General features: G+C 42.8%; 1 protein-coding gene across 1 annotated transcript; it reads right to left on the reverse strand.

Moving 5' to 3' along the window:
* Nucleotides 1–1,390: 1,390 nt before the first annotated feature.
* Nucleotides 1,391–17,747, reverse strand: LOC308276530 (TIMELESS-interacting protein-like; the record flags this gene model as incomplete). Its single annotated transcript, XM_080715347.1, is given in 5 exon segments — nucleotides 1,391–1,671; nucleotides 1,674–2,118; nucleotides 3,742–3,799; nucleotides 17,320–17,403; nucleotides 17,506–17,747. Coding segments are annotated over 5 exon segments (1,110 nt in total).

Below are 17,747 nucleotides of genomic sequence, written 5' to 3' on the forward strand. Positions count from 1 at the left end.
AGCATTCGGGATGCTGAGACAGGAGGATCACAGTTGGCAGCCAGCCTCTGCTACTTAATGAAGCCATTTGCAACTCAGTGAGACCCCGTTTAAAAGTAAAGAATAAGGTGGCAGTGGCGCCATATTGCCACCGGCGGCAGCAGCAGCGAATTCACCGAGTCCACTACAGCTCTGTGGTTTTGTACCGGCCTCAGCAGCAGGACTCTATTGGAGGTACCCTGGACTACCTTGACTGGGGATGCTGTCCCAGAGTTTTGCATTTATGTTGCCAAATGCCCAGGGTTTTCACAGGCTCAAACCTCTTTTATGGCTTGGGGATTTCCAGAACCACACAGATAGAAGTAGTTTAAATTCCAATTCCTGGTAAGAACAGAGACTAAATTGAACATTTTCATGGGAGGTTTTTTTCTATGTAAAATATGTATTTTTTTTTTACTATAAGTGGTATATCTATTATTTTTCATGAGTGTTCTACATCTGGAATGATGGGGAAAATGGAGTTAAAACTACTGAAGCTTTCACTGTTGTCCAGGCCCCACAAGGGAAGGCACAGGGGGTGGTGGTTCTAAGCCAGACACTCTGGCTTATGAGACCCTGTTTCCAAATAAAAAGTATAAAAAATAGGTCTGGGAGTGTAACCCGAGGCAGAAGGGTTTCCAGGAACCCCAGTACCACCAAAAAAAAAAAAAAAACTATTTTAAGATTATGTAGATTAATATTTGTAATTAGAATTTTATGAATAAGCAGTATAACTAATGGGCAGCGGCATATGAGAGACTGAGTCAGCAAAGATCTTTTTTTTTTCCCCAAAGATAAAGTCTGGGCCAAAAATTAAGCTCAAGCCAACCTTAGTTTGGGCCACATATAAGATTAAGTTCAAGCTGACCTTATGATATGAGACAAAACGTACTTTCTATAATTTATTAAATGTCTGGCACCCTGTCCTGAAGTCTGTTAAAGACTTGTTTTGTCCTTAAAGTTTCTGCTTGCATGACTGTGGTTTTGTCTATCCTGTCAAAAAAAAAAAAAAGTATAAAGATTATAACAAATCCTAAATAAAATTTAAAAAGCTTACTCTGGTCTTGTGTGTCAAAGTCTTCTCTCACTCGACCTCAACTCTTCTCTCACCAACACACAACACCTAACTCCTACTAAGGCTAGACCCCAACAACCCTGTTTTAAAATAAAGAATAAAAAATAGAGCTGGGGGTGTAGCTCGAAGGTAGAATGCCCCTGGGTTCCATCCCCAGTACTGCAAAAGAAAAAAAATAGTATCATTACATGTACTGTCTAGAAGGTCTTTGTTTAATCCACGGGATTCTCTTGATCTTCACCAGAATGAAGTTCCTCAATGGTCTGGGCCTGGCTGGGTCCAGTGACCTGCCATTTCCTAGGGACTATCCCTCGGTGGCTTTGCCGGCCTTTTCTCCAAGGCCATTGGCTTATTCCTCTTAATTCTTTGTGGTTGCTCTTTTGTTAGGCTCCTACCAAAATCATAAGTAAACTCACTTTCAGATGAGTTTATCAACATGGGATCTAATTCGGTGGCAGTGACATCGAGGCCATTATTTTCTCCATCTTCATCATTATTGCTAACAAAATCTTCATGTAAAACAGAGAGATCAAGTCGAATTTGTTTTAAACGGGTCTGAACTTCCTTTTTATTTCCAGGTATTGGACTCTGTCAATAAAATCCCCCAATTGCAGATTAGGGGATAGCCTCTGTGCCCCGTGCTCCATGTATCTGATTAGCATTTTCAAGTCTGCAGCCTCATGATTTTTCTCTTTGAATTTTGTCTTATCAAATACATGCCTTAAAGCTGAAAGCCCTCTCTCTGAAGTTAATCTCTGAGCATCTAGCTGGGGGATACTCCTCTTGACTATTCTTGTTGGAGGTACAGGATGAGATGCTCTGTTCCCGGGCTCTCCGTCAGCTCCTTCTCCACCTCTCTCTGGAGAAGCTGGAGGTGGAAAAGGAGAAAAAGTCACAACTTCTACAGGATTGTAATCTGGTTTATCAAGCAAGCCCTTCTGTTTGGTTCTAGCACCTTTTCTTCTGGTTTTCCTCCTTTTTCTGGACACTCCTCCTGAATCTTCTCTGCAAGTTTGTCTTCCAACCTAGCCATTAAATATCCAATACTCCATCCTTGGTCATTTTGTTCATTTATACACATGGCTTTTATAATTATCTCCCACAGACTGCAGCAGCCCCCTCTATGTAAAATCATAATGAAAACATACAAGCGTCCAATGAAGTTTTTTTTGTCATCTAAAAGTTAAGTAAAAGAGCCAGGCACAGTGGCGCACACCTGTAATCCCAGCACTTGAGAGGCTGAGACAAGAGGATCGCAGGTTCAACAGCATCAACAAGTAATGAGACTTTCATCAACCTAGTGACACCCTGTTTTCAAATAAAAAATAAAATCAGGCTGGAGGTATAGCTTGAAGGTAGAATGTCTTTAAGTTCCATCCCTAGTACAGAAAGAAAGAAAAAAAGAAAGAAAGAAAGAAAGAAAGAAAGAAAGAAAGAAAGAAAGAAAGAAAGAAAGAAAGGATAGAAAGGGAGAACGAACAAGCTTGGGGTGTGGCTTGGGATAGAATGCCCCTGGGCTCAATCCCCAGAACTGAAAAACAGAAAATTTAAAAAAAGTTAAGTAAAGACATACAAGTTTGAGACCCTGTTCTGTACCATTGAGTAGATAGTTTTTCGAGCTTGAATCTTCAAAGGCCTCAAATTTCAGTGGGAGTCTCAAATCCAATCCCATTGCTGTTTTGTTTCCCTGCAGTACTAGGAACCTGCAGGCTGGAACCCGGGGGTGCTCTACCACTGGTCTACATCCCCAGCCCTTTTGGGTTTATTTTTTCTGTTGTGGTTTGCTGAGTGTTAATCTGTTTATTGGTGCTGGGGAATGAACTCAGGAACAAGCCACCTCCAAGCTACATCCCCAGATCTCTTATTTTTTTGTAATTGGAAACACAGTCTCACTAGGTTGCTGAGGCTGGCTTCAAACCTGTGATCCTCCTGTCACCCAAGTACTGGGATTACGGGCTGGCACCACTGCACCTGGCTATCCCCAGCGCTTTTGGAGACAGGCTCTCACTATATTGCCCAGGCTTCCTTCCAGCTCGCCTCACCCACCCAAGCCCCTGGGATTAAAAGCCTGTGCCACCATGCCCCGCTCAAATCCAGTCTTTAAACTCATGTCATCCCAAGGCTTTAGCTCCTGCTCTGAGTTCTATGTGACACGGATTCCATGTTCTCCCCGTTTCCAGCCTGTCTCCCAGGCTGTCAAGCCCCATCCCTGTGCTATGGCTCTGGTCTGCAGTCTGCACTTCACTGTTCGCCTGTTGTATGCCTTCTAGCTCAGTTGCTTTTTTTTTTTTTTGGTACTGAGGATTGAACCCAGGGGCATTCTACCTTGAAGCTACACCACCAGCCTTATTTTTTATTTTTTACTTTGAAACAGGGTCTCACTGGATTGCAAAGGGCTTCACTAAATAGCAGAGGATGGTCGAGAACCTGGATCCTCCTGTCTCAGCCTCCCAAATGCTAGGGTTACAAGCTTGCGCACCACGCCCAGCTCCCCATCCCTAATTAAATCTGTATTAGTCTGTTTAAAATAAACTGATTTGCTTTGAGCAGAACAGCAGATGAGTAGACTTAAAAGAATTAGAGAAATTTAATGTTACGTGTTTACAAAGATATTGCCTGTAACATTTTTCAATTTTTCCTTGAATTACCTTCTCTCTGAAGAGATCTCCTTGCCCTGGCAGATCAGTTTCCTCCACAGGAGCTTGCCTTAGAAAAGACCAATGAAACGTAGAAATTTATTTAGCAATTATGTAATAAAACAAATTTAATATTTTCCTAAATTATAAGCTTTTCCTTTCCTTTAGTATTTCATAATTCTATTCCAAACCAATACATCTGTTCTGTATCAAAAGAAACCAAAAAATATTTATGCTGAGTATAATGGCGGCTGATTTGTTACAAATGACAGTCAGCTCCCACTGGAAGAACCGCCAACACCACGCTGGAGAGCCTGAAAACCTGCCCTAACTCAACCCTATGTCACTGAAGAAACTGCCAATCCAAACTGATACACACACATACTCTCTCTCTCAATTTTTTTCATGGTACTAGGGATTGAACTCAAGTCATTCTCCCTCTGAAATAAACACCCAACCCTATTTCATTTTTTATTTAGAATCAGGGTCTCGCTAAGTTTCTGAGGGCCTTTCTAGTTGCTAGGCTGATCTGAACCTGTGATCCTCCTATATCAGCCTCTCAAGTACTGGAATTACAGGCATGTGCCACCATGCCTTACTGATTTACATATATATGTATATATATTTTACATATATATATATATATATATATATATATATATATATATATATATATATATATAAATTTTAGTACTGGTGATTAACCCAGTCCTATTTTTTATTCTTTATGTTGAAACAGGTTTTCACTAAGTTCGGAGAGCCTCACTAAGTAGCTGAGGCTGGCTGCAAACCGCGATCCTCCGGTCTCAGGCTCTCAAATACCAGGATTACAAGTGTGTGTTACCACACCGGGTTTCAACTGCACATTTTAAAAAGATACTCATTACTACTGAGTGGAGGACCATGTCTGTAATCCCAGTACCTCAGAGGCTGAGCTAGAAAGACGGGGAGTTCACAGTCTCAGCAGATTAGGGAGGCCCTCCGCAATTGAGTGAGACAGGATTTCAAATTAAAAGGTAAAATAGCCCGGTGTGGTGCTGCACACTTGTAATTCCTGGACTTGGGAGGCTGAGAAAGGAGGATCGCAGGCTCTTGGCCAGTCTTAGCAACTTAATGAGGCCCTCTGAAACTTAGTGAGACCCTGTTTCAAAACAAAAGAATAAAACAGGGCGGGGGTATAGCTTGGAGGTAGACTGCCTCTAGGATCCATCCCCAGTAACACAAAAATAAATAAACTAATAAATAAGACTGGGGTGTAGATCAGAGGTAGAATACCCCCTCGGTCTCAATCTCAGTACCACACACCACACACACACACACACACACACACACACACACACACACACACACACACATATATGTGCATATACACATATGTTTTTTGTGTATAAAAATTATAAATACATGACATATATAAATACTAATTTTTGTGGGGACTGAACCCAGGGGCATTCAACCTCTGAGCTATGCCTCAGCCCTATTTTTAATTCTTATTTTGAAACAGGGCCTCCCTAAGTTATAGAGGGCCTCACTAAGTGCTGAGGCTAGCTGTGAACCTGTGATCCTCTTGTCTCAGCCTCCAAAGTACTGAGGAGATAGAAAGGAAATAGGCAGATAGGGAAAAGGCCGGGTAGAAAAAAAGTTAATTTCCTGAGTTTCCTGAGGGGCAACAAATGCCTGAAACTCCAAAGGCTGAGAGATAAGAGGGTCAGAGCTTCACAAAGCCATCTGTTTACTAATCAACAAACCAGCAAGTCTGGCATTCCTGAAAGGAGACCCTTCAAAGGACTTGCAAATGCCCTATGCAAATTTTCCTTCGAATCCCAAAGTCACCCTAACCAAAAGCGGACTTGCAAGTGGTCAGGCAAGGCCTGACCAGACTGACAACAAATTGGGGACTTTCCCTCTCGGGATCCCCTCCCCAAGCTGTTTTTTCTCTCTCTCTCTCTCTCTCTCTCTCTCTCTCTCTCTCTCTCTCTCGCAGGTCGTGGTCGGGTGACTCTCGAGTAGTGACCTGAAGGCCTCTGCTGGACATCTAGGCTGACCAGGGCCCTACAGGTGATGTTTGCAACTGACGGACACTTGGCTCAGGCTAGACAAGAACTCGCCGGGTTTCCTCAAGAAACCCCCGTTTCAGTATTAGGACCACAAACCCGTGCCACTATGCCTGGCTCACTAAAAAAAATTTAAATATAAAAATTTTATTTTTAAAAACATATATCTATAACATATATGTTATATTATTTCTAAGCATTACATATCAGAAATCTTTCTGGTCATCTAGAATGCTGTATTGCCAAACAGAACTAGCAAATGTAAAGATTAGTAGGACATGTTGAAATGTGGTATCCCAAACTCAAAGAAAACCAATTCAATTCTTTGGAGATTTATAAAGTCATGTGACCCTAAATGTAGAATTTTGCAAAGTTCATGATATGTAATAATAAATATTTAGAAGCTCCTTTTGAGGTTGCCTGTTTTAAAGCACAGTAACACCCATAGCAGAAAACCCTTGTTCTTTCCATCACAGTAAAAGTGGCTGAAATAATACCAAAAAAAAAGCACCCGATGAAGCCCAAAATGTATTACTTTGCCAGCAAATATTGTTGGATGATATATAGAAAGCATTGTAGAAAAGGGCAAAAATAAATGTCAGAATAAATCACATCATGTTGAAAGTTTGCTATATATTTCAATGAAGCACTGATATTTCTAACACATTTCAACTATGGTATTTTCTAGATTCTGTTTTCAATAATAAAATACAAGAAATAAGCGAGGCGTGGTGGTGCACACTTGTAATCCCTACGCTTGGGAGGCTGAGACAGGAGGATCGCACAGGTTCAAAGCCTGCCTCAGCTACTTAGTGAGGCTCTCAGCAACTTAGTGAGACCCTGTTTCCAAATAAAGTATAAACTAGGTCTGGGAGTATAGCCTGGAGGTAGAATGCCCCTGGGTTCCACCCCCAGTACCACAAAAAAATAAAATAAAATACATGAAATAAAATGCCTGAAAATTTTTTGTGTGTGCAGACCATGGTATATAGTACATTTTTATGATGTTTACACCAGGAAAAATTTGCCTAATGGCGCATTTTTCTGAACTAGTCCCCATCATTAAGCAGCACACGGCTACAGCTGGAGAATGACTGATGCAGCTAAGAGCTGTCCAATGAGCATGTCCTGAAGGGCTGGGGCAGGGTGCCTCGCCAGCCACCAAAGAACCACCCAGAGGACCGCTGGTGATACCGCGGCAGACGCCTTAACAGAGCCTGCAAACCTAAACATGAGTTATTCACTTTCCTCTTACAAAAGGAAAATCAAGTAATCCAAACACATCGGCCTTTTCTATAATGACAGGTAGCTAATGTGCCATGCTACTAAATAAATATAAATAAATAAATAAATAAATAAAATCTAATAGTGGAGGAAAACACTTCTTAAAAGATACTTGCGCTATGAAGTTTTTGAAAACAGAAGTTTGAAAATATTCACATTATTATATGCTGTTGTTCCCAAAAATTATGTAGCTTATAAAAGCTCTAATACTTTTTGTAAGCCGGGCGTGGTGGCGTACACTTGTAATCCCCGCGCTTGGGAGGCTGAGACAAGAGGATCGCACGGGTTCGAAGCCAGCCTCAGCTACTGAGTGAGGATCTCAGCAACTTAGTGAGACCCTGTCTCCAAATAAAATATAAAAATAAGTCTGGAAGTATAGCCCAGAGGTAGAAAGCCCCTGGGTTCCACCCCCAGTACCACCAAAAGAAAAAAAAATACTTGTTGTACACTTAAGTAATCTAGAAGACTGAGGATAAAGCTCAATGGAAAAGAGTTAATATGGCCGGGCGTGGTGGCGCACGCTTGTAATCCCCGCGCTTGGGAGGCAGAGACAGGAGGATCACGCAGGTTTGAAGCCAGCAGCGCGCTGGCTTAGGAGACCCTGTTTCCAAATAAAAATGTAAAAATAGGTCTGGGAGTGTAGCCCGGAGGTAGAAGGGCTTCCAGGAACCCCAGTACCACCATAAAAAAAAAGAGTTAATATGTCTGAGGTCCTGAGTTCTATCCCCAGTACCACAAGAAAAATCAGAATAAAACAATCTGAAAAATTGTTTTAACTTGTTAAAATTTTTGATAGTTTCAGTACATATTAAATCTAGATATTAAAGTTTTTATTTATTCATTAATTTATTTTTTATGGTACTGGGGGTGGAACCCAGGGGCTTTCTACCTCTGGGCTATACTTCCAGACCTATTTTTATATTTTATTTGGAGACAGGGTCTCATTAAGTTGCTGAGAGCCTCACTCAGTAGCTGAGGCTGGCTTCGAACCTGTGCGATCCTCCTGTCTCAGCCTCCCAAGCGCTGGGATTACAAGTGTGTGCCACCACGCCTGACTGATATTAAAATTTTTAAAGTATGCTCTTCAGTAAATAGAAATTTCTTAGGTATTTTCTCAACAAAATATATTCACATAATTTTTATTCATTTTGATAAATGAGAATTACAATTTAGAAATCATAGTCAAAAATACACTTTTTCCACTTGGAGTTACATGTCTTGGATTGTAATGGCTCTCATCAACTTACTAAGACCTTGTTTCTAAATTAAAAAAATAAAATAAGTATGGGGGTGTCATGCAGAGGTAGAAGGCCCCTGGGTTCCATCCCCAGTACAGAGAGAGAGAGGGAGAGGGAGAGGGAGAGGGAGAGAGAGAGAGGGAGGGAGGGAGGGAGGGAGGGAGGGAGGGAGAGAGAGAGGAAGTGACAATTCTAACAACTGGAAAATCTGACTGAGCTTTTCTTCTTGTTTTCTTCTTGTTTGTATTCTTCTGTCAATTTGAATTTGTTTCAAAACAAAAAAGGTTAAAAATCTAACTGTAACAGAAAAATATTCTTTAAAAAGATGAGACAAAAATGGAAACTAGCTATAAAATATTATATTTATTAAGCCGGTGTGGTGGTGCCCACTTGTAATCCCAGTAATGGGAGGCTGAGACAGGTGCATCGCAGTTCTCAGCCAGCCTCAGCTACTTAGTGAGGCTCTGCAAAAGTAGTGGGACCCTGTTTCAAAATAAAGGATAAAAATATGGATGGGAATATAGCTCAGAAGTAGAATGCCCTGGGTTCTATCCCCGGTGCCAGTGGAAGATATTATCCCATCTTGACACCAACAGGGGTAATATCTTCTAAGTCTCCAAAATATAAACACTAAGTAGGAAAAAGTGATGTGAAATGTTGCATAGTGAAAAATTACAATACTTTTAGGTGCAAAAGAAACTTATTCCTTGGACTTTCTTACCCCATCCTCATTTTAATCCCCAAAGAATAGTTTGGTTGTTTTGCTTCTTTCTCTTTGTGTGTGTGTGTGTGTGTGTGTGTGTGTGTGTGTGTGTGTGCGTGTGTATGGTACTGGGGAAAGAAGCCAGGGGCAGTCTACCTTTGACCTACATTCCAGTTCTATTTTTTATTCAGTGTGGGGGGGGGGGTACTGGGAATGGAACCCAAGGGCATTCTACCTCCGAGCTACACCCCAAGCCCTACTTTCTTATTGTTTATTTTGAAACAGGGTCTCACTGGTTTGCAAAGGGCCTCACTAAGTAGCTGAGGCTGTCTATGAACTGCGATCCTCCTGTCTCAGCCTCCCAAATGCCGGGGTTACAAGCCGTGCCCAGCATTTCATCCTTTATTTTGAAACAGGGTCTCACTAAAATGCAGAGAGCCTCACTAAAGTAGCTGAGGCTGGCTGAGAACCTTCAATCCTTCTGTCTCGGCCCCAGGTACTGGGATTATAAACATGCACCACCATGCCCAGTCTCCAAAAGAATAGTTTTTAAAAATCATACAGTGGAATTAAGCATACAGTGTCATGTAATAACCCTCTGCTGCCTCCTTCCTTCCATTTTCTGACCTCTCTTGATTGCTACTGACTCACAAAGCGATGTTGCTTCCATCAAGAAAAAAATTCGGGGTGGATGCTATGACCTAAGTACATCTAAAGCTGGGCATGGTGGTAGCACACGCCTGTAATCCTGGTACTGGGGAGGCTGAAATAGGAGGATCACAGGTTCAAGGCCTGCCTCAGGAACTTAGCAAGAATTTGTTTCAAAACAAAAAATAAAAAGGGCTATGGGTAGAGCTCAGAGGTAGGACAATCCTGGCTTCAATCCCCAGAAAAGGAAGGAAGGAAAGAAAGAAGGAAGAAAAGGAGGGAGAAAAGGAGGGAGGAAAAGGGAAGAGAAGAAATCGGAGAGTTGAGTACGATTGCTTCAATTGCACAAACATATGAAAAAAATACATGTAAGCCAAGATTATGTGTGTACTTGAGCATTTATATTTTACCAGCATGAAATACAAATTGCAATGAGGACTATGAGGATGGAACCCAGTGGCAGTCCACCTAGGAGCTACACCCTCAGCTCTTTACCTTTTTTTTTTTTTTTGGAAACGTCTTTGTTAGGTTGCTGAGAGACTCCCTAGGTTGCTGAGGCTGTGCGATCCTCCTGTCTCAGCCTCCTCCCACACCCAGGGATTACAGGCCTGTGCCACCATGCCCAGCATTTGGAAGGTTAAGACAGGAGGATTGCAGTTCGCAGACAGCCTCAGCTACTTAGTGAGGCCCTTCGCAACTCAGTGAGACTCTGTTTCAAAAATTTTAAAAAGATTAAAAAGTAGGGCTGGGGGTGTAGCTCGGAGGTAGAATGCCCCTGGGTTCAATCACCCAGTATAACAAAAAAAAAAAAAAAAAAAAGTGGGTTTCAAGGTTTCAACAACAATACCTAGGCAGAGCGTGGTGACCATATGGATATCAAGGCATGGCATAAGAAATTAGAAGACACCCAACTCTATGACATAGCAGGACAGGAAAACTCAAAAGTTGTATTCTAATAGCCAAAAGGGGGGTGGGGATAAAATCTACAGACCACTGGGAACTTAGCTGCAGTTGAACAAAGCTGGGTTTCCTGGTTGGTCACAAAGATGGAGAATGAAGAACCACGGTGCTGAGTAAATAGGAGGCGCCGCGGCACCTGTTCTGGGGCTCGTGACAGCTGAATTGAGGGGGCGCTCCGGGAAGCAGGGCTTTGTTCTGGATTGGATGTTATGAGGAAGCAGGTTAATTCTCTGATAGACTACCTTAATAATTCTAATCTAGCAGGTGAGGAGATTGACTTGGTGTGAAGCCAAACCGTCACTGGTTTAAAGAAACAAAAGTAGCAGTCATTCAGATCAGCCAGGAAATGGGGACTTTGGGCCATTTTTATGGCTTGGATAAAGTTCATGATTTTGTCTTCACTCACATGGTTCCTGAGCAAGCTAATGTATGTCTTGATCCACCGTGGACACAGGGTGGCCTTGTCGAGGGTTGAGATGTGTGTTATACAGAAAGAAAAACTTTTATCAGGGTTGCAATCTTTGTGCACCTATTATTTCACTTAAAAATTAGAGCAGACCACTTCCTAGCATGTGTGAGGCCCTGGGCTAGATCCCTAGCCCTGGACAGTACATGTGTGTGCTGGGGACTATGGGTAAATTAGAGAGAGGGAGTTTTGAAAACAGAGAAGAATCAAACTGAAATTTCAGGATTTCAAGACTTTTCACGTGATTTCAAACTTATCTTTCTTTTTTTTTTTGGTGGTACTGGGGGTGGAACCCAGAGGCTTTCTACCCCGGGCTATACTCCCAGACCTTTTTTATATTTTCTTTGGTAACAGGGTCTCACTAAGTTGCTGAGAGCCTCACTAAGTAGCTGAGGCTGGCTTCGAACCCGTGCGATCCTCTTGTCTCAGCCTCCCAAGCGCGGGGATTACAAGCGAGCGCCACCAAGCCCGGCCAAAGTTATCTTTCTGTTTCTCTGTTGTATCTACTTCTTCTTTGCATTCAAATAAGGCTGGGTGTCGTGGTGCACACTTGTAATCTCACTACTTGGAAGGCTTGAGACAGGAGGATTACAGGTTTGTGACCAGTCTCAGCAACTTACTGAGATCCTGTTTCAAAATAAAAGAATAAAATAGGGCTGGGGGGCCAGCCGGGCGTGGTGGCGCACGCTTGTAATCCCCCGCGCTTGGGAGGCTGAGACAGGAGGATCGCACAGGTTCGAAGCCAGCCTCAGCTACTCAGTGAGGCTTCCAGCAACTTAGTGAGACCCTGTTTCCAAAGAAAATATATTTAAAAAAAAAAAAAAGGTCTGGGAGTATAGCCCGGAGGTAGAAAGCCTCTGGGTTCCACCCCCAGTACCACCAAAAATAAAAAATTAAAAAAAAAATAGGGCTGGGGGTATAGCTCGAAGTTTTAATGCCCCCCTGGGCTCAATCTCCACTAACACACACACACACACACACACACACACACACACTCTCTCTCTCTCTCTCTCTCTCTCTCTCTCCAAAAAACAATGTGTTCCAACTTCTAGGCTTCAATATAAAACAAGATAGACACAGCTAGATACAGTGCCTGTCTTACCGAGCTTATACATTTTAGGGGAGACAGGCACTGAAACAGTAATTACAGTGCATGGAAAGTTTTATGAAAAATACAGTCCTTTTTGGTATATGTAGTTTAGGATTTAGATGGTTCTCGCAAGAGAGGCTTAAGAAAATATGTCAGGAAATTTATTTAGTTCCCATTAACCTTTCCAAAGACATGGGAGGGGGAGGTTACCTGGGACTGAACCCAGGCTCTGAGCTACATCATCCAGCCCTTCTGGTTTTAAAACAGGTAGTGAGACTCTCACTCTATTGCTAAGTCTGTCCTCGAACCTGGGATCTTCCTGTCTCGGCCTCCCAAGTACTGGGATTAAAGGCAAACGCCCCACTCACACCTTTTTTACAGAAACTTCTATTCACATTTGAACGATCTGATGAAATGGGAAGGCGGCATGAATAAACATAAGTTTATTTTCAATATAAAGCATCATGATTAAGGACATAAGTCTTGGAGTCAGACAGTCAAAACTTACACATAGCTCCACACTTAATAGACTCACCATACTATGCACTGATTTTTTTTTCATCTGAAAAAAAAACAAAACAAGTTTATTAATGGTACCAACTTCCTAGACGTATCATGAGGGTAAGATAAATGAATGCATATAAAGCTGTAGCATTTTTTGGCACAAAGCCTGCCCTCCGTCAGTATTAGCTGCTGTAAAACAATTAAATGAGCTGGGTCCGTGGTGGTGCACAGCTGTAATCCTAATACTTTGGAGACTGAAACAGGAGTATTGCAGGTTCAAAGCCAGCTTCAGCAATTTAGCTGAGATCTTCAACAACTTAGTGAGACCCTGTTTCAAAACTTAAAAAATTAATAAAAATAAAAAGGGCTAGGGGTAAACTTGAAGGTGCAATGGCCCTGGGTTTAATATCTAGTACCACCAAAAAGAGTCAATTAAATGTTCATATGCCTGGCACTAATGGTAAAAAAAAAAATGAGACCCCTAAAATAAAACTATTGGACATAGATTCTGATATATAATAGATTACAGTTTTGTTTTTTGTGGGGTTTTTTGGTTTTTTGTTTTGTTTTTTGCCCGTCTGGAGATGGAACCCAGAAGCATTCAACCTCTGAGCTATACCTCCTGCCCTATTTTTTTATTCTTTACTCTGAAACAGGGTCTAAGTTGCAGAAAGCCTAACTAAGTAGCTGAGGCTGTCTGCAAACCACGATCCTCTGGTCTCCGCCTCTCAAATGCTGGGATTACAAGCGTGCGCCACCACACCCGGCTATAAATTACAGGGTTGTTTTGTTTTTAAATATTTTTATTGCTGCTTTGTATTTATACATCATAATGGGGAAAAAACTTGTGTAGACATAAATACACACATCACCCGGCCAGCCCCCACCCAGTCCCCATTCCACTCCCTCCCCATCCCTCCCTCCCGTGCTCGGCTTAGTGGTTGACTATGATATGAATAAGTACACCCTGTGCTTTAAAGAGTTTCCTTCTCCCTCTCCCATCCCCACAGTTAGGCTGCCTTATTTGCTCCTCTATAGGATCTCCTTTTTCACCTGGAGTTCCTCCTATGACTCACTTCAACTTAGCTTTCACATATTAGGGAAAGCATCCAATTTCTTGCTTTTTGCGACTGAAATTACAGTTTAAGCAAAAAAAAAAAAAAAAAAAGTCAGGCATGGTGGCACACTTGTAATCTCAGCATTTGGGAGGCAGAGACAGAAGGATTGTGGTTCGCGGCCTCTGCTACTTAGTGAGGCCCTCTGCAACTCAGTGAGACCTGTTTCAAAATAAAGACTAAAAAATAGGGCTGGGGGTGTAGCTTGGAGGTAGAATGCCCCTGGGTCCCATCCCCAGTACCAACAACAAAAAAAAGGAAGAAAGCAATACATATTTCTGAAACACACAAATAAAACACACAAGCAACATGGAGTGGTATGGATTCCTTGAGGCTGGCCTATCTTCTCACTTTCTGCACATACAGGGTCTCTGGAGCTGCTGCTATTGAGCTGAAGAAAGCTCTTAACCAGTATGGGCAGGTTCTGACAAGTGGTTACACAATGCTCTCAAGCCTTCTTCGCTAGGCTCTGGTTCTGACAAATTCCTTACAGCTGATGGTCACCACATGGCTAACTTTTGACTTGCAATTCAAGTTAATCCACATCACACTACACGATTATTACTGTGTGACTCTTTCTAAAAAAAATGTTTAAATATCATTTCCAAGCAGGAGACTTTAATGTATTTCTTGGCTGCCAAATAAATAGTGGTTTATGTTAAATTTTCTCTTCAAAAGTAAATACACCTGTAATCCCAGTTGAGGCAGAATCCCAAGTTCAAAGTGAGCCTAAGTAATTTACCAAGACTGTCTCAAAATAATGTGTGTGTGTGTGTGTGTGTGTGTGCGCACGTGTGTGTGGTATTGGGGATTGAACCCAGTAGTATTCTACCTCTGAGTTATACCCCTAGCCCTATTTAATTTTTATATTGAAAAAGGGTCTCACTAGGTTGATGAGAGTCTCACTATTTGCTGAGGCTGACCTCGAACCTGTGATTCTCCAGTCTCAGCCTCCCAAGTACGGGGATTAAAAGCATATACTACCATACCTGGCTTTTTCAAAATAAAACAATAAAAAGGGCTGGGATGTAGCTAAGTGACAAAGTAAGCCCCTTGGTTCAATCCCAGGTATTGTAAAACAAAACAAAACAAAACCCAAAGATTGGAGGCATTCAGAACTACCTTTGGTTTGGAACACTGTCTAGTTCTATAACCATGACTTGCTCAAATAAGCATTGCTAAATTAAAGAAATCCGAAAAAGAAGAAATTAAGCCTGTGTAGAATTTCAATTTAAGTAAAAAACAAAAGTCAGATGGCATGGTGACACACATTTGTAATCTCAGTACTTGGGAGACTGAGATAGGAGGATAACAGGTTTGTGGCCAGCCTCAGCAACTAATTGAAGCCCTCCACAACTTAGTGAAACCTTCTTTCAAAACAAGAAATAGCCAGGCCTGGTGGCACATTCTTGTAATCACAGTATTTGAAAGGCTGAGACAGGAATATCGCACAGGTTCGAAGCCAGCCTCAGTTACTTAGTGAGGCTCTCAGCAACTTAGTGAGACCCTGTCTCCAAATAAAATATAAAACAGGTCTGAGAGCATAGCTCGAAGGTGGAAAGCCCCTGGGTTCCATCCCCAGTACCACAAAAAAGAAAGAAAGAGGGAAGGAAGGAAGGAAGGAAAAGGAAGAAAGAGAAAGAAAGAAAGAAAGAAAGAAAGAAAGAAAGAAAGAAAGAGAAAAAAAGGAAGGAAGGAAGGAAGAGAAAGAATAGGGCTGGGGTGTAGCTAGAAGTCAGAATGCCTCTGAGTTCCATACCCACTTCTGAAAACAACAAAACAAGAAAAAAAATAAAGAACATACACTAAGCCAGGCGTGGTGGCACACGCTTATAATCTCAGTACTTGGGAGGCTGACACAGGAGGATGGCAGGTTTGCACCCAGCCTCAGTTACTTAGTGAGGTTCTCAGCAACTTAGGGAAACCCTGTTTCAAAATAAAGAATAAAAAAATAAGGCTGGGGGTTGTTAGCTCAGAGGTAGAATGCCCCTGGGTTGTGAAGGGCCTCCCTAAGTAGCTGAGGCTGTCCCCAACTTTGCTCCTCCTGTCTCAGCTTCCCAAATGCTGGGATTACAAGTATGCGCCACCAGGCCTGGCTGTTCCTGTTTCTATATAAAAATAAAAAGGACTGAGGGTGTAGTTCAATGGTAGACTGTCCTTGGGTTCAATCCACAAAAGAACATGGATTCATGTTGGGAGAGTCAATGGATATAATATGCAAGTATTCATGCATACATAATAAATAACTATTGAATTTCCTATAGAACTTAGGCCAATGTGGCAAATTAATGATTTCAGTAAGTATTCATATCAGTGGTACTAAATGCAACCTTGAGTGCTTTGTTCAAACTTTTGAAGATGTCTCCCAGTTTAGAAAGAGAAGTGCCGTTTGGTTATTAATTTCTGCTGTGAGTGAGAGGAGAGTTTGGAATCAGGTTACTGAACTTTTCTAGACTTCAAATTCCTTAATGTAGCATCCTAAGCTAGCATCTTTCTATGTCTGACCAAAACCAGAGCGCCTTGACTACTCTGACCCAGCCAGCCCAAGAGGAGCCTTGAACATTCCCAGGAACTTATAAAGAAGCTTAGGTTTAGCCAGGAGTGATCGGAATACCTGTAGTCCCAGTATTTGGGAGGCTCAGACAGGAGGATTTCAGGTTCAAGACCAGCTTTAACAACTTAGACCCCTTTTCAAAACAAATGTCCCTGTGTTCAATCCTCAGTACCAAGAAAAAAATAAAAGAAAGAAAAAAAAAAAAAAAGAAGGGAAGGAAAGGGGAGGAAACAGAAGGGAAGGGAAAGAAGGAAAAAGAAGCTTGGGTTATTCCCCAAACTCTGTAAGAACCTGAACCCAAATTCCTTAAGCCCTCAAAAAACTGCATCCTGAAGCCGGCCATGGTGGTGCACACTTGTAATCCCAGCATTTGGGAGGCTGAGACAGGAGGATCGTGGTTCGCAGACAGCGTCAGCTACTTAGTGAGGCCCTCCGCAACTCAGTGAGACCCTGTTTCAAAATAAAGGATAAAAAATCGGGCTGGGGGTGTAGCTTGGAGGTAGAATGCCCCCTTGGGTTCTATCCCCAGTACTGCCAAAAATATATATATATATATATATATATATATATATATATATATATATATATATATATGCATCCTGACCCCCTCATTGCAGACACGCTTAGAATATTCATCATCTCTCTCTCTCTCTTTTTCTCACTCTCTGGAAGATGAGCTGCAGTCCTCTGTAAATTCTCTTAGCAAATGCTTTGGGCAATCACCTTGGAATTATTTAGCACTTTTCTCTTTGGCATCCCAAGCATCAACAGGTCCACAGTTTGGGCACTCTGCGGGCCCTCCCCGGCCACGTCCGGAAAGGAAAACCGACGGCGGTAAAGCGCAGCAAAGAGAAATCACGCAGAGCTGAAATTTCCAGAGTACCCCGTGTCCCTAATAATAGCCCTTTACTACCCTCTTTTGGTTTTGTTTGCCCTAAAAACTGCCTCCGTGTAGCCGACCGGATGCTTCTCACCAGGGGGAGCCCTTGAGCACAAACCTGGGGACCGCCGCCCCTCGAAGGCCCCGGAGTGACGCCACGCCCGAAGAACCCGCGACTCTATACAATAAACACAGAAGGGCGGTCGACCCGAGGCGGCGTCACGTGACACCTCCCGGCGGGGCGGGGCTCTCCGCGCGTCAGGCGGCGTCGCTGCGTCACGTGACTCTGTGCGGCCAGCCAATCGGAGGGCGCGGCGGCGGATTTCGAATGTGGCGGCGGTAGTCGCGGGCCTCGGGAGGCTGGGCCATAGACCCCAGGGCCGGGAGCGCGGGGGACGGCGCTGCGGGGTCTTGGGATGTGAGCAGGAGCAGGGCGACCGCGGCGGCGGAGGTAGCGGCCAAGGTACGGAGCCGTGGTGGCGCGGCCGCGGGAGGAGGGCCGCCGGGCCCGCTGCCGGTCAT

This window comes from Muscardinus avellanarius (assembly GCF_963383645.1).
Source record: "Muscardinus avellanarius genome assembly, chromosome: 18".
Classification (NCBI taxonomy): Eukaryota; Metazoa; Chordata; class Mammalia; order Rodentia; family Gliridae; genus Muscardinus; species Muscardinus avellanarius.